We start from the raw sequence: 24,836 nt of genomic DNA on the forward strand, positions 1-24,836 counted from the left end.
AGAGTTGTCATTATCTTGCACCCTTCTTTTTTTTTTTTTTCCCTGATGCAAATTTTGCACCTTTTCGATGACAGTGTCTTGCACTCTTTTCAGGTACACATCTGAAATGGCAAAAAGAAATGTGTTATATTAAGAGAGCAAAAAACTAAGATTACAAATTCTTTTTCACCATCTTTGATTGCAACAAGATTTCCCATTTTTATTATTCCCTATTTCACCAACCCTAATTAAAAAAAAAAAAACTACCACATCAAACATTTGTTATTGTCACCACTTGTCACATATACATTGATACTTGATTAGTCTTAACAAGGATTTAGGACAAGATCAACTCTGTTGGCTGAAGATAATTGCTGTCGCAATTGGTTGGCATCCTATCGGTAGAGTGTAGGTGCCCTATAGTTAGTTAAAATGCATTTTAAATGCCATTTTCCTTATTGATCCCAAAGGCTCTGTTTGGTTGCAAGAGGAATGTAAAATTTTGACGTAAAATGAAATTTTTTCTCCAATATAAATAATTATAGATGTTTGGTTGCAAGGGGATTGTTTTTCCCATGAGAATGAATTTCACTTTTCACATAACTTGGCAATTTTTATTTCCCAACCAAAAACACAAGTAAATTCAACCTGGGATTCTCGACTTTGGAGCCTTTCCTCTCGACTGAAATATCGAAACCTTTGAAGGCTTGGAGAACCTTGAGGCAGTGACCTGCGTTGGTTCTCTCTCTCTCTCTCTCTCTTGAGATCGAAGCTTGGAAGATATGCGTTGGATCTTCTCAGGTTCTCTCTCTGAGAAGCTCGAAAGGCACTAATTAAACTAACTACACAGACCAAGTGACAAGTTCTAAATATTCATTAACAACAAAAATGATATTACATGAACGATGATGCATTCTACCATTTGACCTACAGTAACCCATTATATTCGTGAAGTATTGAGTTTTATTGATGAAGCAGTTCAGTTAAACATTCATGATTAACAATAAAAACCCAAATTTTGCAGTTCAATCGAAAGTATATTGAACCCTAAAAAATATCCAGGAAAAAAATCTGATCTAACAAAGACACATCGAATTACACCCTAATATCATTCGAATTGGAGACATGGGATTGGAGTAAATTACACGTACCTTCCTTGAGATATGACTTAATTACACTTTCACTCATGAGCTTTGGGAAACTACACATACCTCCCTTGAGGTTTGACCAAAGTAACAAAAACACTCACTCCGTTAACTGAGTGACTGAAAACGTTAAAATTATGTTTTAATTGATCAAAATGGAAGAAGAAGAAGAAGAGGGCATTAGTGTTATTTTACCCCATCAAGGGTATATTGGTTATAAAAAATCTTGAAAATTGCTACCGTTAGCAATTAACTAAAGTGTACAGTTAACAAAGTGGGTGTTTTTGTTACTTAGGTCAAACCTTAGGGGGAGGTATGTGTAGTTTCCCAAAACTCGTGGGTGAAAGTGTAATAAGATCATACCTTAGGGGAGGTACATGTAATTTACCCCATGGGATTTTTATAAATCCAGAAGAGAATTAAATAAAGAAAAATGTAAGTATTTTTTTTTAGAGTACATTTGCAAGTCATTTTTGAGCAAGCAAGAGGAGGTTCGAGCTTCAGTAGGGTTTATTCAAATGAAACAAAGGAAGTTACGTTCACGAATCTTGGTGGAGAGAAAATAGATTAAAAAGAGACAAATAAGAGAGAAGATAGAGATAGAGAAAAAAATAGGGATTTTGGTTTTATCGACGAAAACGGTGTCCTGACATAATTGGTTATAATTCCACCCTAACGCCTAAAACTTCTCCCATATCTCCCATGTACAACTTCAATAACTTCTTTAAATAACTACAACAAATAACCCCAACTTCACGTCACATATATTCTCAATAACTTTCTCAAATAATTATCTAAATAACTATAATAATGTACATAACAATCCATCCCCCTTAAATTTGGTCTTGTCCTCAAGACCAATTGTAGGAAATGAAAAGTGCACAAATAAAAATTAAAATAATTTCCACTGGGATTCCAAATGTTATTGGGATAACTCGAAAGTTGCTTCCACCGATTGCCAATAACTCATCAATCCAAAAATCTCTTCCAAGCATCCTTGTTTTAAGCCTTTAAACAAAGGGGGATATTCCCGTATAGACCCGGACGATCGATTTCTTCTGCCATGTCTGGCTCTGATGCCATTTGTTATGTGTGCGACTCTTGGTGGAAAGAAAATAGATTAAAAAGAGAAAAGTAAGAGAGAATATAGAAGAGATGAAGAAAAAAATAGGGATTTTGGCTTTATCGATGAAGTCGGGCGTCTTGGCGCAATTGGGAGGCCACCAATCCTCTCTTAAGAATTAATTTATAATTTTTCAATCTATCTTTTATTTTATATTAGCCTCTTAAATAGGCAAAGTTGAACAAGTAGTTATAACTCCACCCTAACTCCTAAAACTTCTCCCACATCTCCCATGTACAACTCCACTTCATATACAACTTCAATAATTTCCTTAAATTACTAAAACAAATAACCACAACTTCATGTCACATATTTCTCAATAACTTTCCTAAATAATTATCTAAATAACTATAATAATGTACGTTATAAAAGGTGTTGTTGAGCTTTGATGTGAGTACAAAGATCACGTTGCAATGGTGGCTTGCTATGAGGGAGAAAGAGAGAGAGAGAGAGAGAGAGAGAGAGAGAGAGAGATGCAACATATATGTTGTCAAGCACCATTACTTTATATGCTTCTTTGTCATTCTATTTCAAATAGTCATATCACCTATTATTTTCCTGCGTGTGTGGGTTTTTTAAATGGTGCCTCGGTGAGAACTGAGAACTATGTTTACTTCTGGATGGAACAACAACCATTTTGGGTTCAAAATCTAACTTAACATTTATTTATTTTTCAATTTTTTTTTTAATTTTGGATATTAGGCTTTTGGAACTCTAATGACCTATATTGGACTTCAACTTGGTTTTCTTGTCTCCTTGATGTTGACTTGATATTTTAATAAATAATCATTGTTATTTTGGGTAGTATGTCATTTTTTTCCCTATATTTCAAAAGGGAGCATGTTCTCTGTGCTACAATGCAGGCTATGTTAGAATATTTTATTTCTATTCTATATTCCTTCCTATTTAGTGGGTTCTATTAATTGTGGCAACTGTCATTTCTAAAGGGTTGGTCTAATAAGGTAGATATGCAATATCTTAGGGTTTCCAATATGGACTAGCTAGTGTAGGCTCACAGATCACCGTTAGATCTATAATGGGAGGATCTATGGTAATCTATATAAAAGGAAAGCTAGGTCCCTCTTCTAACTTCGATCAACACATTGCAACACCACTCTGTCGAAACGGAGACTGAAGGGGTTTTACCATTGAGCCAGTGCTAAAGGGGAGATTAGAGGAGAAGATCCTTGCTTCGGAGAAGACTAAAGTGCTATTCCGCTGCGTTCTTCGTCATCTCCATTGATCCGAAGGAAGGTACGCTCCCTAGAACGAATCTGTCACATATTGGATGTGTTCTTAATTTGTCTATATGCGATTCTGTTTGGATTTACTCTTATATGTGGTATCAGAGCCAATATAGATTAAATTATGAACCTATATGGATTGTTTTGTGACTTTCGTTTCATGTGGTTTTGAATCAATCTACTGAAAAAAAAATTCTTGGGGTTTTCTGTCGAATCCGTACGTTTTTCGGCCACTGTTGATTTTTTCGACTGGTGAAAAGTAAAAGTGACTATATGGGCTTATAGGTCTCGTCGACGCGAGCATTTTGATGTGTGGATCGCCGTCGGCTACTACCGAACGGGGCCTCACGCGTCGGCGAACGGCTGCGGGTGATCTCACTAGCTCGCAAGTTTTTTTTTTTTTTTTTTTTGGAAAAAAAAAAGAAAAAAGGACCTGACCCGCTTGGGTCAACCCAGTATCTGAAGACCTGGCCCATTGGGTCAGACCGAGAACCTGAGTCCGGTCCATCTTGGGTCAAACCAAAACCAGACCGCGACCCATTTGGGTCGACCCGGTAACCCGACCCACTGTCCCATTCGGGTCGGCCGTTGACTCAGTTGGGTGACCCGTCGGGTCGACCCATGACCCAATTGACTGTTGACCGGTCAGGTTCACGTGTGTGAACCGAAATGGACCGAACCAAACCTGATCCCGTTTTGATTCTGGAATATTCCTTTTTTATTCTGGAATCTTTGACCTTGCCTGTTTTTGTACATGCAAACTTTGACTGGCGTTTCTGGGAGCGTCGGAGCTCGGTTTGGGGCGATTCAGTTGTCGTTGGCTTCGTCTCAGAATTTCTTACATTTTGATATGTAATTTAGGTATATTTTATGCCTCAGGATTTGTAAAAAAATTATAAAATAGTGGTTTTTTGTTACTTTTCTACCCTTTTGCATGGTTTCTGGAATTTTTATTAATATTCTGGAATTTTCTGCTATGATTATGTGATTTATGCATGATTCTATATTGTTAGAATGTTCACTTTTATAATCTAGCATTTTTGCTAAATTATGTTTGATTGCTTGCTGGCAATTCAAACCTTTTCAAATGATGTGACTGGCACATATTGTAATTTTTGGACAATTTAGCCCCTTGTCATATAGTTTAAAATTACACACAATATGGTTTATGTGACTAACATAAAATATGTCCCTGTATGAGAGAGTTTCATGGATTTGATTAAGTGGTGACCGCCAAAGTGACACTCTTGATTGGGTTTATGGAATATCGGTCTCATATGGTAATGGGATTTCTCTAGTACTAATGCATAGTTATACACCCAAAAGTGGTGATTGTGTATTGGTGCTTAGAGGGTCACACATGCAGCATATGGTTAAGGATTGACTGATCCAAGATGTCTATACACCCAAAGGTGGTAGATTGTCGAGGATTAGAATATATTCTCATGGCCACTGGTGTGTGAGGAGGGTATTGCAACTGCATATCATGAATTCTGCCCAAAGGTGTTTACATGGTGATGCTTGTGAATTCTCCAGAAAGTGTATTTATATGATTTTTTAAAGTTACACATTACTCACATTGTGCTAATAATATACATTTTTTGTTTTTTTTCAGTCACTTTTTCTGTCAATAACAATATGGTTACTATCGAGATTCTTACGGGCACAAACTTCAAGAAATGGAAAGAGGGTTTTTTGTTTGCTATGGAGACGGCTGATGTTCATATATCTTTTCATATGGACAAGCCAGCAAACTTAGATGACAGGAGTGCTAATGATGATAAGACAATACATGCTGCATGGACAAAGAGTAATCGTCTTTGTTTGTTGTCCTTGAAGAGGACCATTAAGGAGCATCTGAAAAGTGGTTTCCCTTCTAATTGCATTGCTAAGGAGTTGTTGGCTGCAGTGGCACTGAGGTACCGAGTCTCATCTAATGCTGAAATAGGAACCCTTCTGCAGGAACTCTTTAACATGACTTATAATGGTTCTAGAGGAGTTAGAGATTATATCATTAGGATGGTTGATTACCAAACCAAACTCAAAGCCCTGAATGTTTCATTTCTTGACACTTGTATTATCCATCAAGCCTTGAACACCCTTCCACCTGAATTTGGGATTATCAAGACCAACTATAGATCTGCTGATGAAACTTGACCCATTAATAACTTGATTTCTAGAGCAGTAGCTGAGGAAGAGAAACTGAAGAAAGACAAAGCCCATGTAGCCTTGTTTGCCTCTAAATCCAGTACCCCAAAAGGTAAGAAGTCCAAATATCCTTCCAAGAAGGATGCTCAGGGAAATAACAAAGAGTCCAGTCAGACTAACAATTTGGGTCCAAAGAAAGTTCCTTTCAAGAAAGGAGGTGACCGTTGCTTCTTTTACAAGAAGAAATGTCACATAAAGCAGGACTGTGCAAAATACAAAGCTTGGTTAGCCAAACGAGAGAGTACATGTATTGATTCTTTGGCTTTTGTTTGTGAATCCAACCTATCCGAAGCCCCATCAAGTACGTGGTGGCTAGATAGTGGTGCAACTAATAATGTTGCTTTTACCATACAGGGGTTCAAAAGCAAGAGGAAACCAAATAAGGATGAGTCAAAGCTCTTCGTGGGGAATAATGAACAAGTTGACATAGAGTTCGTGGGAGATGTCATTTTAATTCTAGATAGTGGTTTTAATTTGATGTTAAAGGACACTTTTTATATACCTTCTTTTAGACGGAATTTAATTTTTGTTTCTAGTTTGGACATGTGTGGCTACTCCTTTGAAATAAAGAACAATATGGTTGTAATGTTTTTTAATTCGAATAAAGTTGGTTGTTACACTATGTCAAATGGATTGTATAGATTGTGTCTATCTCCCAATGAAATCTATGTCTCTTATAATGTTGAGAAAATTATTTCCAAAAGACCTTTGCCTAAGGAACAGTCTTACACTTTATGGCATAAAAGGCTTGGGCACATCTCTGAAGAGAGAGTAGAAAGGCTGATAAAGTCTGACATCCTGCCTACTCTTAAGGGTGAGCCTGAGACTTGTGTAGACTATTGTAGGGGTAAAATGACCAAGATAAAGAAGAAATCGACAGTCCGTAGTTCTGACCTGTTGGAGGTCATTCACACTGACATCAGTGGACCCTATTCAGTCACACTGTGTAGAAATTATTATTTCATCACTTTTATTGATGACTATTCCCGATATGGTTACTTGTACTTAATTAAAGAAAAGTCTGAATCTCTTGAAAAATTCAAGATTTTCAGGACTGAGGTTGAGAAACAGTTAGGGAAAATCATAAAAATTGTTAGATCTGACCGGGGAGGAGAGTATTATGGCAGACATGGCGATGCTAGACAGGTTAAGGGCCCGTTTGCCAAGTACTTGAAGGATTCTAGGATAGTAGGTTAGTTTACTATGCCTGGGAGTCCTGAGCAAAATGGGGTGGCCGAAAGCCGTAATCGCATTCTTATGGATATGGTAAGGAGTATGGTTAGTAGGACGAATTTACCTGAGTTTTTGTGGGGTGAAGCTTTGAGAACAGCCCTTTATATCCTTAATCGTGTCCCCTCCAAATCTGTTCCATTGACTCCTTTCGAGTTGTGGACTGGGCGTAAACCTAGCTTGAACCATCTTACAGTTTGGGGTTGTCCTGCAGAAGTGAGGTTGTATAATCCAGCATTGTGCAAGTTGGAATCAAGAACAACTCATTGCTTTTGTCTTTCCTATCCAGATCATTCGAAGGGTTATCGTTTTTATAATCCCAATGGGGGTACTAGAATTGTGGATTCTCAGACATCTAAGTTTTTGGAGTTCGATGTGGCCAAGAAGAGTAGTACTAGTTCTCAGACTGTACAGGAAAGTAGTGGGGTTCGGACGACCGTATTTTATCCTTTACCTATTCAGACAGATGCAGAGCCTGTTGCACCAGAGGTTGTACCTATTGAGGTTCAAGAACCTGTCATTGATCCTGTTCCTGCTGAAGCTTCTCAGGTTCAGGATGTGGTTGTGGAGGCTCCACTTAGGAGATCCGTCAGGGAGAGGAGGTCAGCCATATCACCTAACTATGTGGTCTATCTGGGAGAGCATGACTATGACATTGGTCTAGTGGTTGATCCAGTTACTAATTCGGAAGTTGTTTATGGTCCTCAGTCAAATTTATGGATGGAAGCCACTCAGAGGGACAAGATGGCTACTGCATCCACTCTCATGTGCCTGGGTGCAGCCTGCGCTGCGGCATAGAGAACAACACCCCATTTCAAAATATAATGGATTTTGTTGACTTATATTGTGAATGTAACTTCTGTTGTTTTATTTTGGGTTGGAATAGCATGTGACAACGTTTCTATGAGATGAAATAGCTACAATCTCTCTTTTGGGCAATATTGGCAAAATGATAATGTTTTTTAAGACCTTTTTGCATGACCCAAACTTGGGTTGATTGGTTAGTTATAACATTTAATCAAAGAGGTGAAACATGGATGGATTAAATGAGGTAGATTAGAATTTAGCTACCTGAGACATTTAGATGAAATTTACTGGGAATACCTAACATTTTGACAGTCCTTCTAACTGTTACATATTGGTAGATATATTGTTTATTATGTATGAATCCATAGGAGTGACAGTGACAACCACAAAGAACACTTGCATAAATTAGTTGTTTTCTTTTGCTTTTATCTTTTGTGTATTCCTTGAATAACTTCTGTTTTGGTTTAAAAGAAACTCCGAATTTTATGTTGTTATTGAGTGGTTAAGTGGTTTTTCTGTTGTTGCTCTTACTGTGACTACATATCTTGATGCTATAATTTGAACATAAAAAAATCATGGTCAAAATTAGGGTCGAAAAAATCACGGCCAAAATCAGGATCAAAATCAGGGCCAAAATCAGGGTTAGGTTGAGCCCGAGGCCTCAACCCTGACCTGGCCCGACCTTGACTCAAGGCCAAGAATTTCTGGCCTTGACCTGCCCTCAGGGCCAGAAATCTTTAGCCCGTGCCCTGTTTGGGCTTCGGGAGGGCCAGGGCGGGTTCGGGCCGACAGGGCCAAATAGGGGTGCAAGTTTGGCCCTGCCGGCCCGAACCCGCCCTGGCCCTCCCTGAGCCCAAACAAGGTTTGTGCTGAGATATTTGGCCCTGTGGGCGGGTCAGGGTTGGAAATTTCTAGCCTTGAGTCAGGGTCGGGTCTGGCCAGGGTTGAGGCCTCGAACTAAGCCTTGCCCAGCCCGACCTGACCCTGTTTTAAGTTATATATATAATAAACTTTAAACGTCAAGCCACATTTTGTTATATAATATATTATATATGAAGATAATAAGTGATATAATACATTTTATTATATTATTATTTTACGTAAAATTGATAATTTTCTCCCTGGCCCATTCCAGCCCATGCATTTCTTTCCCCCTCCCCATGATCAGGGCCAATCAGGGTCAGCCTGACCCGACCTTGAGGGTGGGTCAAGTTTGGATTTTCCATGCCTTGAGTCAGGGTCGGGTCAGGCTTGGGCCCAACTAAGGGGACTCAGGGTTGGGCTAGGGTTCTATAAAGCCCGGCCCAACCCGACCCTGTTGCAGCCCTAGGGCCAAACTTGCAGCCCTACTCCACATGATTGATCAACTCTTTCTATCAAAGCCCAAAACCAACTGGCGTTGCCAAGTTTCCTCCCCACCTCCACCCCCCGTCTAGTTGGGTCTCACATCCCTCTCTATCCTACTTATGAAATTACATCATTAACCCTTCTATTATATTGTCATAAAACATAAAAAACTTGATCACAAATTTTGTTTGTAATAAAAAAAAATTGTTTGTAATTAGCATGGTTATAATAATACGCACCCAATCCTTTTAATGTATGCAGCCTATCAGCACAATATGTCCTTGACACAAAATGCAATAAACCCATGCAGAGGATACTAAGGCTGGGTAGCAACTTCTGCGCAGATCAATATGTAGTGGTCATAACAAGGAATAGAGAGATTAGCTAAGCAGTTATCAGCAAATAGCCATGAATCAGAAAGAGAAATATCCACAAAGTTCTGATGGGGGGGGATGCTATGATTACACAACCATCGATTCACCTGCGTAAGAACTAAAAGAGAATCAGGTTTAGTTGATCTTCGAATAACCTTGTTTCGAGTGTCCCAAATAAAATAACATGTTAAAACAATCATTGAGAAGAACCAAATAGACATAAGTTTGTCAAAAGAGCCAAATAAGAGGAAGGAGACACCTAAGTTGATTAGAGAGGATTTAGATGCATTCCACTCACAGTCCCAGAGGACCAGCAACCCAAATTCGTTTAGACCATTCATAGGAGAAGAAGATATGCCAAATCGATGAAAGGAAGGAAGTTACGTTCATGAATCTAGGTGGAGAGAAAATAGATTAAAAAGAGTCAAATAAGAGAGAAGTTAGAGATAGAGAAAAAATAGGGATTTTGGTTTTATCGACGAAAGGGTGTCTTGACATAATTGGTTTTAACTCCGCCCTAACTCCTAAAAGTTCACCCATATCTCCCACGTACAACTTCAATAACTTCCTTAAATAACTACAACAAAAAACCCCAACTTCATGTCACATATATTTTCAATAACTTTCTCAAATAATTATCTAAATAACTATAATAATGTACGTAACAATCCATCCCCCTTAAATTTGGTCTTGTCCTCAAGACCAATTGTAGGAAATGAAAAGTGTACAAATAAAAATTAAAATAATTCCCACCCGGATCCCAAATCTTGTTGGGATAACTCGAAAGTTGCTTCCACCGATTACCAATAACTCATCAGTCCAAAAATCTCTTCTAAGCACCCTTGTTTTAAGCCTTTAAACAGAGGGGGATATTCCCGTATAGACCCGGGATGGTTGATTTCTTCTGCCGTGTCTGGCTCTGATGCCGTTTGTTATGTGTGCGACTCTTGGTGGAAAAAAAATAGATTAAAAAGAGAAAAATAAGAGTGAATATAGAAGAGATGAAGAAAAAAATAGGGATTTTGGCTTTATCGACGAAGTCGAGCGTCTTGGCGCAATTGGGAGGCCACCAATCCTCTCTTAAGAATTAATTTATAATTTTTCAGTCTATCTTCTATTTTATATTAGCCTCTTAAATAGGCAAAGTCGAACAAGTAGTTATAACTCCACCCTAACTCCTAAAACTTCTCCCACATCTCCCATGTACAACTCCACTTCATATACAACTTCAATAATTTCCTTAAATTACTAAAACAAATAACCACAACTCCATGTCACATATTTCTCAATAACTTTCCTAAATAATTATCTAAATAACTATAATAATGTACGTTATAAAAGGTGTTGCTGAGCTTTGATGTGAGTACGAAGATCATGTTGCAATGGTGGCTTGCTATGAGAGAGAGAGAGAGAGAGAGAGAGAGAGATGCAACACATATGTTGTCAAGCACCATTACTTTATATGTTTCTTTGTCATTCTATTTCAAATAGTCATATCATCTATTATTTTCCTGCGTGTGTGGGTTTTTTAAATGGTGCCTCAGTGAGAACTGAGAACTATGTTTACTTCCGGATGGAACAACAACCATTTTGCGTTCAAAATCTAACTTAACATTTATTTATTTTTCAATTTTTTTTTTTTTTTTTTGGATATTAGGCTTTTGGAACTCTGATGACCTATATTGGACTTCAACTTGGTTTTCTTGTCTCCTTGATGTTGACTTGATATTTTGATAAATAATCATTGTTATTTCGGGTAGTATGTCATTTTTTTCCTTATATTTCAAAAGGGAGAATGTTCTCTATGCTGCAATGCAGGCTACGCCCAGCACATGGGTCTGCCACTCAGAGGGACAGGATGGCTATTGCATCCACTCTCATGTGCCTGGGCTGTGGCATAGAGAACAACACCCCATTTCAAAATATAATGGATTTTGTTGACCTAGATTGTGAATGTAACTTCTGTTGTTATATTTTGGGTTGGAATAGCATGTGACAACGTTTCTATGAGATAAAATAGCTACAATCTCTCTTTTGGGCAATATTGGCAAAATGATAATGTTTTTTAAGACCTTTTTGCATGACCCAAACTTGGGTTGATTGGTTAGTTATAACATTTAATCAAAGAGGTGACACATGGATAGATTAAATGAGGTAGATTAGAATTTGGCTACCTGAGACATTGAGTTGAAATTTACTGGGAATACCTAACATTTTGACAGTCCTTCTAACTGTTATATATTGGTAGATATATTGTTTATTATGTATGAATCCATAGGAGTGACAGTGACAACCACAAAGAACACTTGGATAAATTAGTTGTTTTCTTTTGCTTTTATGTTTTGTGTATTCCTTGAATAACTACTGTTTTGGTTTAAAAGAAACCCCGAATTTTATGTTGTTGTTGAGTGGTTAAGTGGTTTTTCTGTTGTTGCTCTTATTGTGGCTACATATCTTGATGCTATAATTTGAACATAAAAAATCAAAGTCAAAATCAGGGTCGAAAAATCACGGCCAAAATTAGGATCAAAATCACGGCCAAAATCAGAGTCGGGCTAAGCGTGAGGCCTCAATCCTGACCTGGCCCAACCCTGACTCAAGGCCAGGAATTTCTGGCCTTGACCCGCCCTCAAGGCTAGAAATCTTCAGCCCATGCCCTGTTTGAGCTCAGGGAGGGCCAGGGCGGGTTCTGGCCGACAAGGCCAAATAGGGGTGCAAGTTTGGCCCTGTTGGCTCGAACCCACCTTGGCCCTCCCTGAGCCCAAACAAAGTCTGTGCTGAGATATTTGGCCCTGAGGGCGGGTAAGGGTTGGAAATTTCTGGCCCTGAGTCAGGGTAGGGTCGGGCCAGGGTTGAGGCCTCGGACTAAGCCTGGCCCGGCCCGATCCGACCCTGTTTTAAGTTATATAAATAATAAACTTTAAAAGTCAAACCACATTTTTTTATATAATACATTATATATACAGATAATAAGTGATATAATACATTTTATTATATTGTTATTTTACGTCAAATTGATGATTTTCTCTTTGGCCCATTCCAGCCCATGCATTTCGGGTCAACCTGACCCGACCTTGAGGGCAGGTCAGGTTTGGATTTTCCAGGCCCTGAGTCAGGACCGGGTCGGGCTTGGGCCCAACTAAGGGGACTCAGGGTTGGGCTATGGTTCTATAAAACCTGGCCCAACCCGGCCCTGTTGTAGCCCTAGGGCCAAACTTGCAGCCCTACTCCATATGATTGATCAACTCTTTCTATCAAGCCCAAAACCAACTGTGGCGCTGCCAAGTTTCCTCCCCACCCTCGTCTAGTTGGGTCTCACATCCCTCTCTATCCTACTTATGAAATTACATCATTATCCCTTCTATTATATTGTCATATAACATAAAAAACTTGATCACAAATTTTGTTTGTAATAAAAAAAAAAATTATTTGTAACTAGCATGGTTATAGTAATACGCACCCAATCCTTTTATTGTTGAGTGTTGCTGGTAGGGGTGTCAATTCCAGGCCCGGCCCGCTAGGCCCAACCGAGCCTGCCCGGTTAAAGCCCGGCCCGGCCCGACCCGATTACTAAACATGCTGGGCTTAAGCCCGACACGTTTAGTAATCGGGCAGTCCTGGTGTGGGTTCCTAGCTCGTTGGGCGTCCGACCTAGACCGTCCTATTGACCCTTTAACTTATAAACTTTCCCTTCCCTTCCCTCAAAATTTCTTTTTTTTTTTTGTTTGTTTCTTTGTTAGTTTTTGATATTTATTGGTTAGACACACTTAACCTAGGTAAGCCCGACACGTTTAGTAATCGGGCAGTCCTGTTGTGGGTTCCTAGCCCGTTGGGCGCCCGACCTAGACCGCCCTATTGGCCCTTTAACTTATAAACTTCCCCTTCCCTTCCCTCCAAAATTTTTTTTTTTTTGTTTGTTTCTTTGTTAGTTTTTGACATTTATTGGTTAGATACATTTAACCCAGGTAAGATGAGGCTTAGTTTTTGTTTTTAGATCTTATTTTGTTAGATATCAATTAGTAAACCCACACCTTTTAGAGACCGTTTAGAGTTAAACGACTCATTAGCCCGTTTTAAACCCGGTTTAGGCCCATTTAGCTCGAATAAAGCTGGCCCGGTTAAAGACCGAACATCGACCGACCGAAATGAAATCGTACCATGCCCGCCCAAGGCAAGCCCGAATGCCTAAACGGTCGGACACGGTGCAGCTTGTAAAATTGGTGAGGCTCGGCTAGGCCCGACCATAACCGACTGAGCACGACCGATTAACACCCCTAGTTGGTGGGCGTCCTTCTTGCATGTCTTAACGAGTCAGTTTCAAGGGAATCACTTTAGAGATTGCATATCTATCTTATGCAACTTTTTTCTTGACAACCCAAACCAAATGGACTATAATATTTTATGAATATCTTTAATTTTGGTAATTTGGGAATCAAGAAACAATGATGTTGTTAAATTTGCCCCTTGATTTATTTTCTAATATGACTACTTTTCACCTTTTTGTTAAAGAAAGTAATTTGGGGACTATAATCAATTCTAATAATATTCCTTGTGGCCCTTTAATCATCCCATTAGACCGCCCTTCCCCAACTTGTCTCTTTGCTTTTATTGATAGCTCTTAGATTCCCTCCCTATACAGGGGTGGTCGCGGTTCATTGATTTGTGACTTAGATGATTGCTTCCTTGGTGTCATGTGTAAGGCTAGTTTGGATTCATCAGCTTCTTTGTTTGAAGTTGATGCTATCCGTGATGTCATGCTTCTCGGATGTAGCTTGCAGAATACCCACTTGATGGTTCTCTCAGAGTCTTGTAATTTTGACCCTTCGACGATGTTTGCCTTTTGCCTTCTCTAGATTGGGCCACCATAGCCATTGTGGATGATGATGTTTTAAGTATTTCTTATTCTTTTACCTTTGTTTTCTTTTGCTTTAGTATCTCATTCTACTGTACATTAGGCTCACCTTTTAGCCAAAGACGCTTCCCATTTCTTCCTGTCCCGATTCTGGTGACTTTCTCCCCCCTTACATTACGGTGACAACTATCCGTAATAAAATTGCAGATTCTGACAAAAATAAATATTTTCTTGACAGGGATTAGGATCGTCTCCAGGGAGCCCAACGCCTAGGGTGCTACCAGGGGGCATTCAGCGGCTGAGCTATACCGCACACATCTCGATGCATGCCTCACAGCCCAACGGCTGGCAGCACCCTGGGTGTGCTGGGTTCCTGGAGACGAGCTAAATTCCCTTAAAAGACATCCAATAAATTGTGTACGGGCGTGTACATGAACAGCTAGCCACCGTTACATACCCAAAGCCAAGTAATGAAAGCAACCCCGCCCCATCATAATAAAAGAAGTTGATGGGTGCATGGCCGTGGTGCATGGGCATAGACGCAATATGATTGATGCGATAAGGTTTCCATTAAGAATCTTTGATCCTTTTTTTTCACTCCCAATCAGAAATTGCCAAGTGTGTTGTCTATGTGTGACTGGTTACCTTATTAAAAGACAATAATACCCTTGGGGCATCATTATCCGTTGTCGGTGGTTCTACATCGATATCTTGATGACATTTCAGGTAATTAGGATAGAAAGCGTCATTATGGTCCCCTCCCGTCCCGTTACTCTTCATATTACGAAGCTTACGAGTTACGAATTACAAAGAGTGGAAGAGGAACTGATTCTGGTTATTTCCTCACGCCATCACGAGAAGAGAGAGAAGAGAGAGAAGAGAGAGAAGAGAGAGACCTTGTCTCTTTCATTCCTTTCTCTGGAACCTACAATACAAACAAATCTTGATTCCTAAGTTAAGGTTTCTGCTTTGCATCTACTTCACTTCCTCTCAAGAATCAGCTTCGATCTCTCTCTCTCTCTCTCTATCTGCTCTGTTGTCTAATCAAAATGTCGAAGCAGACTTACCGGATTTGCTTTTGTTTTCGCCGGAGATTCAAGCTCACAGTAGCAGAAGCTCCGAAGGAGATTAAGTTACTCTTCGAACGCTACTCTGAGAACGGTATTATGAGCGTTGATCAGCTTCATAGATTCCTCATAGATATCCAGGGAGAAGATAAGGCCACCAAAGAGGACGCACAAGCCATTATTGATAGCTTGAAAGATCTCAAGCACCTCAATATCTTCCATCGCAAGGGTCTCAATCTTGAAGCCTTCTTCAAGTATCTCTTCGGAAATATCAATTCTGCTCTCTCGCCTTCCCTTGGGGTAATCCTCTCTCTCTCCCTCTTTGCTGTCTGTCTGCTCCTAATATCTGTTTTATTTCAATTAGATGTTTGATCCGATGTAGAGTAATTTTATGGTTAATTTGTACTCCTTTCTTTTGTTGTTTTAGCTCCAGTTGATGAATGTTTACTCTGTTTACGCCCCTCATTCTGTAAGACTTAGTCTATACTTTTTATTATGGGATAAGAAATTAAAGATCTGAAAGCTCATGGACTCTGGTTTGTCCGAAATTGTAGTTGTTCAAGTACATTGGAATTTTGTAACATCCCAAGCAATAAAGAAAAGAAGAAGCAAGTATATTGGTTTGGACTACTATTGATGCACATTTTACATTATCAAAGTCAAATGCACACCAAGCATTATAAATAATGTCTTGTGAGCCAAGTTGGTCAATTCTTATTTTCGAGCAATTCTTGACGTATTTATTTATTTTCATAAACTAAATCTTAAATTCAGGGGTTGTCTATTTTATTAAAGTACTGTAAGTATTGAATATGCTGTTTCTGTATTTCTATTTAACATGAATCTTAATTTCAGAGGTGTCTGTTTGTTTTATGTCCTGAAAGTATTAAATATGCTGATTTTGTATCTCTATTTAATCCAAAGCATAACCTGTTTGGAGAATCCCAGGTAAGGATCATCCCTTGATATGAGGCATTTCATTGAAAACTATAATACAACGATAGATTTGTTACCTTAAAGTTTACAAGCGCAAACTCTCCTTGGACTCATAGCTCTTCCTTAAACTTTTTGTTCACCAAGGAATCGTTTCACGTTTCTGTTGCTGATTGACCACTCAAACACACTCTCAAGGATGGGTTTTCTCAAAACCTTTTTCTCCACACACAGCCAGCCAGTTTGGGTTTGAGGTCTTATCTTAATGGGTATGATTATTTCAATAACATTGAAATCATACCAATTAAGTTGTCTATTGCACAATATCATTCCTTAGATAGCAAAAGACATGGGAAGATGTAGGGATTGGGATCCTACCTAGAATGGAATGTTTTTGAAAATATTCCATTCTCAATGGAATAATTACAAAAGCATACACAGCTAGATAATTGTAACACATACCTCCCAAAGAAGCAGTTATTTACGAACTAGTCCCTTCACTTTCCAATATCACATAATAGACTACAGGGCGAGGGCGGGCTTTGGTGCAACAATTAAGGTTGCTCCATTGTGACCAAGAGGTCACGGGTTTGAGTCTGGAAACAGCCTCTCTAAGAAATCAGGGGTAAGACTGCGTACATTATGACCCTCCCCAGATCCCGCAGCGGCTGGAGCCTCATGCACTTGGTACGCCCTTTTTAGACTGCAGGGCATGGTTTAAATTGCTGTCAAACCCCAGTCTATTGGAAACACTTGTCCGGAAATTCTATAACTATGATTGGACCAATACATCATTTCCAAAAATGTTTGATAAAGTAAATATTAATAAATGATATTAAGGAAAAAGGCTAGGCACACTGCCCGTATACCGTAAGCTAGCACCCGCTGTGTCTATCTTTATCTTTCCTCCTTTTAAATGACCCTTGCCCCTCCTATATAATGCGCCGTCCCGTGCCCCCATTGGTGCCACCCACTAGCTTAATGAAATTCCATCCCTGGGAAGAACTCCAAGCTGTAATGGATCAGTCTACCGTTGGCGTCCCTGACCCTGAAATCCACTAAACTATTCTTACGCCTCGATTAGCTGGTTTCTCTCGTGGCCTGGGTGAGTGAGAAGTAGTTTATCCTTCATCCGTTTGATTGATTTCCAACTTGAAGAAATCCTCGGAGAAAACAAAAAGTCAAACTAAGCCCTCACTTATTTTGTTTGGGGGATGAAGAAGAGAACCACCCTCAACTTGCCTGATTTCTTTCCTTGTAATTAGTCTTACACTCTCAGTAGGATTCCTACTAAGAGTCTGATTTCTAATATTATGAGTATTGGCCATTGACCACGATTAGAGATCACTGAATCCTATCATGGTCTATTGGGTTCTCTTCTTCTTCAATCGTCTCTCTTTTCTCTCCTTCTCTTCTTCTTTTGTTCTAAGACAGCTTATATTGGGTGTAGTACCCCTTGAACAAGTCCACATACCCCCCAGAGGCCAAAATCAGCAGCTGAAGATTTTATCTTTTCTTGTAAAGCCTGTGTTAGAAGGAAATTGCAACGCTTTTTATATGAGGTCATCGGACTCCCTTTTCATACAGCACTCTGACTTCTTTAAACTATTAATTATATCAAGAATATTAAACAAATAAATTTTGCATAACGACTAAATGATTAATGGCGCACAAATAAAGATTAGGCCATGGGACCCATTTTGAAATTCTAAAAAAAAAAACTTGTATCACGACTAAATAAGAAAATAAAGAGAAATATAAATTGTAGTCCTTACAGGACCCATGACCTAAAAACCGTGGGATGGGAGCCTGGGACGCACTCTTTGGCCCTGTCCTAACAATTCTCAGCTCTCTCCTTAATAATCTGTAGGCACCTATTGTTATTGTAATCAACTTCACTTGTCAATAACTAGATATCCTAAACTTATGGAACTCCCGATTGTAAGGATACAAATACGCACTTATTTTTACACTTATAGTAGGTTAAGCATCTATGCCATTGGCAAAGAATTTGAGTGCCTTGTAATTCCATGCATTAAATATATTTCGTAGAATGCCAATGAAATCTGAATGTATCTGCACAATCCTATTTCTAAGGGAATGCACAATTTCACCTGAAGGAAGAAGAATGCAGCTTCTCTTTCCCCAGTCTGAAATCCTTATTTTCTGTAACATCTCTTGATTCTCGTCCAGGGAGGGTCTCACAGATTCCCCCAATCAATATAATAGACCTCCCTTCTGAAAAGGACTAGAGGGAATTCCATAATTTGCTCAAACCCTGCATATCCTCGATGCACTAAATTACTATAAGAGAGACGTTTCTATATGGCCTGCCTACAAGGTGTCTTCTAGGCGGAGCAAATATCTACTATTTGGCAGCTTGGATGGGGCCCAAAGTTTATGGAGAGGTAGATCCAGTCCCCACTGACATATCAAGTTTCAGCCCAAATGGAGTTTGCCGAGTGGCAAAAGAAGGCATTAAAAAATTCAGGACTAGGGAGAGGGTGCATGGACATACATGAGAGGATCTGCTAATACATGGGAGGATATATGATTGAATTTGAATTGAAAGTTGGCATATGGTCAATCGAGTCAATTCCCCAGATATCAGACTGTGGAATGGCCATATCACTCTTCCATGTAGCATATACAAGGCGGGCCATTTGGAAAAAAAATCTAATTATTATATTGAGCTTTTCTCCTGTTATTTATATCATTAAAATGAATTTATTAGTCTGAAGAAGTGGTTTCAATTTGGTTGGGGGGGGAGGGACTCCATCCTTTCTGTGACTGACTGTACGTCTTCTGTTCCAGGTGCACCATGATATGACGGCTCCATTATCTCATTACTTTATATATACAGGGCATAATTCCTATTTAACTGGGAATCAACTTAGCAGTGATTGCAGTGATGTACCTATTGTAAAGGCATTACAAAGAGGTGTAAGAGTAATCGAACTGGATATTTGGCCAAACTCCACAAAGGACGGTGTTGATGTTCTTCATGGAAGGTACGGAGTGCAGGCCAATCCATCTGTACTATCAGCCACTCTTTTGAGTCCAAGCTTTGAGTTCTGTGGGATGATTTTCCTTTCTATTTCAGCAGATATTTCTTCCCTTGACACTCTCATTCTTCAGTGACCATTTTTTTCATCCCTTTAGCTGGACATCATCTTTTGCATTTGAGAGAAGACATGTAAGATAGCCATTCTTAATAAAGAAGATTCCTGTTTTGTGGAGATATTGTTTTCTCAAATATATTCCATGCCTATTTCCCTGTAGTCGGGCCTCCAGATGAAGCCTGAGATATCTACAAAATAAGAAAAGCTTCCCAAACAACCAATGAGCACAGGCACATTTCAAAAGAATCATCCACCCTTACAATAGATTTCTCAAATTATGCCAGAGTATGCCGTACTTCACAAATTTATAGACCATAAATATGTTCTGAAAGATCTTGAAATATCCTTAGGTCATCCCACTTATTTACTTATTTTTTTGCCACTCTTTTGGACCAAGCTATTTCAAAGTCTATCTGCCTTCAAGTATGAGTATCTTATACAACATTATAGTGTCAGTTAGTATACAAAGTCATCCAGAATTTAGAAGGGGTTGCAATGCATTATGTCAACCAGTATAGCACAAATTTTGTTGGATAATAAATTAAATTGTTCCATGGTTTCAGAAATTTCTCCGTGCTGTTCCTATTAATTACTGCATGAAATATTTCATCTAAATATGTCTCTGTATCTTCTGCAATATTACTGTTTATATATTGATTTCAAGCATTTTCTATTGTTGTCTCCTTGTTTCTATTTAAAGTGACTGGTTTTACATATCTAGGACTCTGACAACCCCTGTAGAACTCATCAAATGCTTGAAGTCTATCAAGGAGCATGCTTTTTCTGCATCGTCGCTTCCTGTTGTAATAACTCTAGAAGATCACCTTACTCCAGATCTTCAGGCTAAAGTAGCTGAGGTAAAATGTTGTTTTAGCTGTGTATCATGGTCACATTCTGGTTTTCAATTAGACTATCATATGGATGCAATAAATTCCTTTGTAGATGGTCACCCAAACGTTTGGAGATTTGCTGTATACCCCTGGGTCAGAAGGCTTGAAAGAATTCCCTTCACCAGCATCGCTGATGAAACATCTCATTATTTCAACTAAACCACCCAAAGAATACCTTGAAGCCAAGATTGCTAAGGCAAAAGAAAGTGAATCACAAAAGGGGAAGGATTCAGCCGATGAAGAGACTTGGGGGAAGGAAGTCCTAGACCCGAAACATGCAGTTGAAGCTGCTGATAAGGTATGTGGAGAAATAGACTTTGTTTCACAATTACATTGATTCAGTCCAAGGGCTTTGTCTCCTTGAATATCCACCTCCATTTGCCAGCAGGATGAAACAGATGAGGAAGAAGACCATCAAAATGAAGAAGATCTTGATGATGGAGATCACAAAACACAGCATGCAGCACCCGAGTATAGGCGTTTAATTGCTATTCATGCTGGGAAAGCGAAGGGTGGACTTAGTGACTGGCTACAGGTGGATCCAAATAAAGTTAGACGTCTTAGCTTGAGTGAACAGGAACTTGAAAATGCGATTATTACTCATGGAACTGAGATCATCAGGTAAATTTCTGCATGACGGATTTCAGTTAGATCTTGTGTGCATGCTCATGTTCATGCCTGCGTGAAATTTCCTTATTACTCATGCAACTGTGATTGCTAGGGAAGACCAATTTTCAGTTCGATTTTGCCTGTGTATTCGTGTTCTTGGCTGTATAGCATGAAACTGCATACTTGTATTTGAACGGTTTACATCCTAATTGTGGAACATTCTAAGGATATTGTGAGGCACCTAGAAAATATCCAATGTTCTACCAGCAGCATAATGGTGTTAAGAGTTTATGTGTTAGCTATCGTTTCATCTAAAAGCTCGCACTGTTAGGTAAGGGCAGCGTCAATGTATACATCAACACTCCCCCACACATGCATGCCAAGATCCCATGGTCCTTGCACGAGGAGCTCAACAGGCATTTCCTTCGTGCGGCACCCAGGGAGAGGAATTGTGGGGAACATTCTTCCGATACACTTCCCAGGAATTGAACACTTGGCCTACCTGCTCTGATACCATGTTAGCTACCGTTTCATCTAAAAGCTCGAACTGTTAGGGAAGGGCATTGTCAATGTATACATCAACATTATGTAATAAGGGTACGTGACATACATGGGGGGTATGTATGTAATTTCTCATAATATAAGCAAGTAAGTCAATATAGAGAGAAATTGATTCTCTCCCCAAGGCATTGTATGCACACTTTTTCTTCTTCCTCTCATCTTCTCCTTACCTTTTCTCACATTGATCCCTTCCATTCCTTTCAACTTGGTATTAGACTGCTGGTTTGAGAGTCGACTACTAGCTCATATCTCCGTTGTGCCTCTTTTTTTTTGGAACCCTAGTAGAGTAGAGGGCTCCAATAGAGGCTGCACTATGTAAGAAGACCTTCATAAGGTGTTCTCTCATCAAATAGAAGACTTAAGGGTGAAGATTGAAGCTATGAAAATAGATTGAAGAACAAAGAAAGCAAAGAGTTGTAAGAAGACCTATTTCGGAACCTTGGAATTGTTTTTTTGCCTCTTTTTTATCTGAAATTTTATGTTTGATGCACTCTAGTGCTGGTTATTGATGAGTTACCCTATTTGGGTTACGAGTTGTAATGGGATGAACCCACACCTTGAAAGGTACATTTGATTTCAGTTTCTTCAAGTTTTATTGTTTGTTTGGTTGTTGGAATTTTTCTATGAGTACTAGGAAGGAGTTTCTGGGTAGAGTGAGTACTCCCCATCTGGTTTGGGTATTCAACCAGCTTTTCAAATGTGTGTGCAATTGTGTATATCATGTCGGAGGTCAGTGGACCTACAGAAGCTTTGGCTGGTGGTTCAAGCAGTACCATCACCAGTCTTATTGCATTTGAGAATCCCAACATCCAAATATCCATTGTGAAGTTGGACAACACCAACTATTTGGACTAGGCCCACTTAGTGAAGCTATCTCTGCGAAGTAGGGGGAAGTTAGGATACATCACATGTACCATCTAGGCCCTCATTCAAGTGATCCAACATATCAGAAACGGGAGATCAAAAACTCAACCGTCATGACTTGGTTATTTTTTCTATGAAACTTGAGATTGGTAGGAGGTTTATGCAAAAGGAGACAGCCAAGGATATTTGGGATAGTTTCTCTAAGACTTTTGACCGAGTTGGTGACTCAGCTAAGGTCTAACAGCTCCTCTAAAAGGTTATCAACATGAAGCAGGGAGATAGGACTATCTTTGAGTACTATAATATAGTTATTGGCTTCTAGGAGGCGTATGATCACTGTAGAGACCTCCGTGTGTCCAATCCCGAGGACGAAGCGGATTTATATAACACATTTGAGAAGGAATGTGTCCTGATTCTCCTTGGTGGGCTGAACCCGGAATATGAACCAATCTGGGTGCAATTCTTGGGCCGATCACCTCTTCCATCTTTAGATGAAGTATGTAGTTACTTGCAAGGTGAACAAACCAGAAGAGTGGCTATGGAAGCCATACCATCCCTTGAGAGATTTGCTCTTTCCTCTAACTCTTATAGAGATTGGCGCAGAGGAGGAAGAGGTTAAGGACCGAACCATGGGGATGAAAGTCGGGCTCAGGTGTGACCATTGTAGCAAGACCAGTAACGTAGTTCTAGATTAGTAGGAGACCAATTAGAAGCCAATAAACCAGGATTTGTTATGAACACTAAACCGGCTAGGCTAAAATAGGTTTTTTTGGGTGAAATTAGGGTTAGGGTTTGATGTGTGGGTTATGTCAAGTTGAGGCAGGGGAGACTATCGGTGAAGGTCCTGTTAAATTCTAATGGGTCTAGGATAGTTGACCAGAATCGGCAGCAAGCTTTAGGGTTAGTGTTAGATATATGGGCCAGAATCCCGTGGGGGTATTCTGGACTTTTTCCCTTTATTATTTTGTTAGTTTCTTGCCTGTGGTTTAATCCCACATTGCTCATGTAATTACGTTCTTTCTTTCATTATAGTTATAAATAAATATGTGCTTGGGATGAATTAATCATCCAAGCATCGAGTTCTAATTCTGATCCTCTTAACATGGTATCAGAGCTGGTTATGAATTAGGACTCACATTACCATCCACGATCTCCTTACCTCTCTAATTCTTGATCTCTCTCCCCTTCTCTTCTCTTCTCTTCTTCCCTTTGTTTTGTTTTGTTCTTCTCTGTCCCATAGGGCAGCACTGATGAGGTGATCTATTGATCCAGCTGCTGCCCTCCTTTGTTACCTCATCCCATGATATGAAGATTTGATCGATAGGGTGCTTGGCCTCTTTGCTGCAAATATTGAAGACTTCAGCCTTCGTTGGACAGATCCACTCTATACTACAAGGGATTTGTTCACCATATTGGAGCTCCGGACTTGCAGCAGATTAGTATTCCAAGACTGCATCAAGTTATATCAAGTTCTGACCTCTCAAGATCGATATCTCTTCACACTTTCAGGGTTTTTCAAAACCCTGACAATAGTCGACCTTGGGGTTCCATCTATCAGTTGATTTTGATTTTTTGAGGAGTGATTCTCCCCTGGTCAAGACTAATTCGACTGCAATTTCAGCCTCATCCTGTCACTTTTCAGGCCTCAATTCATCTTATCGATTTCAGCACTTTCAGGGTTTTTTTCAAAACCCTGAAAAAATCGATCTCAAGGTTCTCTCTGTCTGGTGTTGCTGATTTTTGGAGACATTTATTCCTTCATTATTAGAGGGCTTTCATCCTTGTTGCAGCCCTTAACTTGGAGGTTTTCTTGGGTTTCTCTTCACAACAACCCCCTTTTGCGATTTGGGATTCTTCACTGTCTTCATGGGTGACTCTGTGGATTCGACTGCTACTTCTGTTGGTGATGGAAACAGCAAACCAGATTATCATACTTTTTCCCCAAATCCAATCAAGTTGGATGGCACAAATTACTTGCTTTGGTCTAGGTCTGCCTCCTTTGCCATTGCTGGCCGTGGCCATACTGGTTTTATTAGGGGAACCACTGCTATGCCTACTAAGGTTAGAGCTGCTCAAGACAAGTGGCTTGCCAACAATGGAGTTCTTATGTCCTACCTGATCGGTTCTATGACTATGGATCTGCAGCACAATTTTCTTCTCCTTGACATAGCCTCGGAAATTTGGGCTGCTTGCAAGGAGACTTATGGACAGCTTGGTAATGATGCCCAGGTATATGAAATCAGGAAGAAGGTCCTTCACACTACTCAGGGAGAGTTGACAGTCTCCAAATACTATGCAACCTTGCTCAGCCTTTGGTAGCAACTGGACCATTTTTCTGCCTTTCACCCAAGTACAGCTGCCGATATTACTTCTTATAAGCAACATGTGGATAAGATCAGAGTTTATGATTTTTTGGCAAGATTAAATGTGGAGTATGATCAGATTCGGGTTCAAGTGTTGGGTCACAAGCCTTTTCCCACA

General features: G+C 39.6%; 2 protein-coding genes across 3 annotated transcripts in view; both read left to right on the forward strand.

Annotated features, from left to right (window-relative positions):
* Positions 1-5,129: 5,129 nt before the first annotated feature.
* Positions 5,130-5,648, forward strand: LOC122672397. Its single transcript, XM_043869879.1, has one exon. The coding sequence runs from the start codon at positions 5,130-5,132 to the stop codon at positions 5,646-5,648; it is 519 nt and encodes a 172-aa protein (XP_043725814.1).
* A 9,669-nt stretch (positions 5,649-15,317) lies between these two features.
* Positions 15,318-24,836, forward strand: part of LOC122671254 (phosphoinositide phospholipase C 2-like) — a 46,290-nt gene continuing 36,771 nt past the window's right edge. The window contains exons 1-5 of one of the 2 annotated variants that reach the window (XM_043868378.1): positions 15,318-15,676; positions 19,124-19,320; positions 20,153-20,288; positions 20,374-20,619; positions 20,707-20,942. In XM_043868378.1, the coding sequence (XP_043724313.1) occupies positions 15,359-15,676; positions 19,124-19,320; positions 20,153-20,288; positions 20,374-20,619; positions 20,707-20,942 (1,133 nt within the window). In that variant the 5' untranslated portion in view covers positions 15,318-15,358. The remainder of the gene's footprint in view (positions 15,677-19,123; positions 19,321-20,152; positions 20,289-20,373; positions 20,620-20,706; positions 20,943-24,836) is intronic. The other variant, XM_043868379.1, reaches the window with a different exon arrangement.

This window comes from Telopea speciosissima, chromosome 8 (genome assembly GCF_018873765.1).
Source record: "Telopea speciosissima isolate NSW1024214 ecotype Mountain lineage chromosome 8, Tspe_v1, whole genome shotgun sequence".
NCBI lineage: Eukaryota > Viridiplantae > Streptophyta > Magnoliopsida > Proteales > Proteaceae > Telopea > Telopea speciosissima.

Excerpts from the sequence above, each read along its gene's own strand:
- LOC122672397 (XM_043869879.1), top strand. The coding sequence starts at position 5,130 with ATGGTTACTATCGAGATTCTTACGGGCACAAACTTCAAGAAATGGAAA.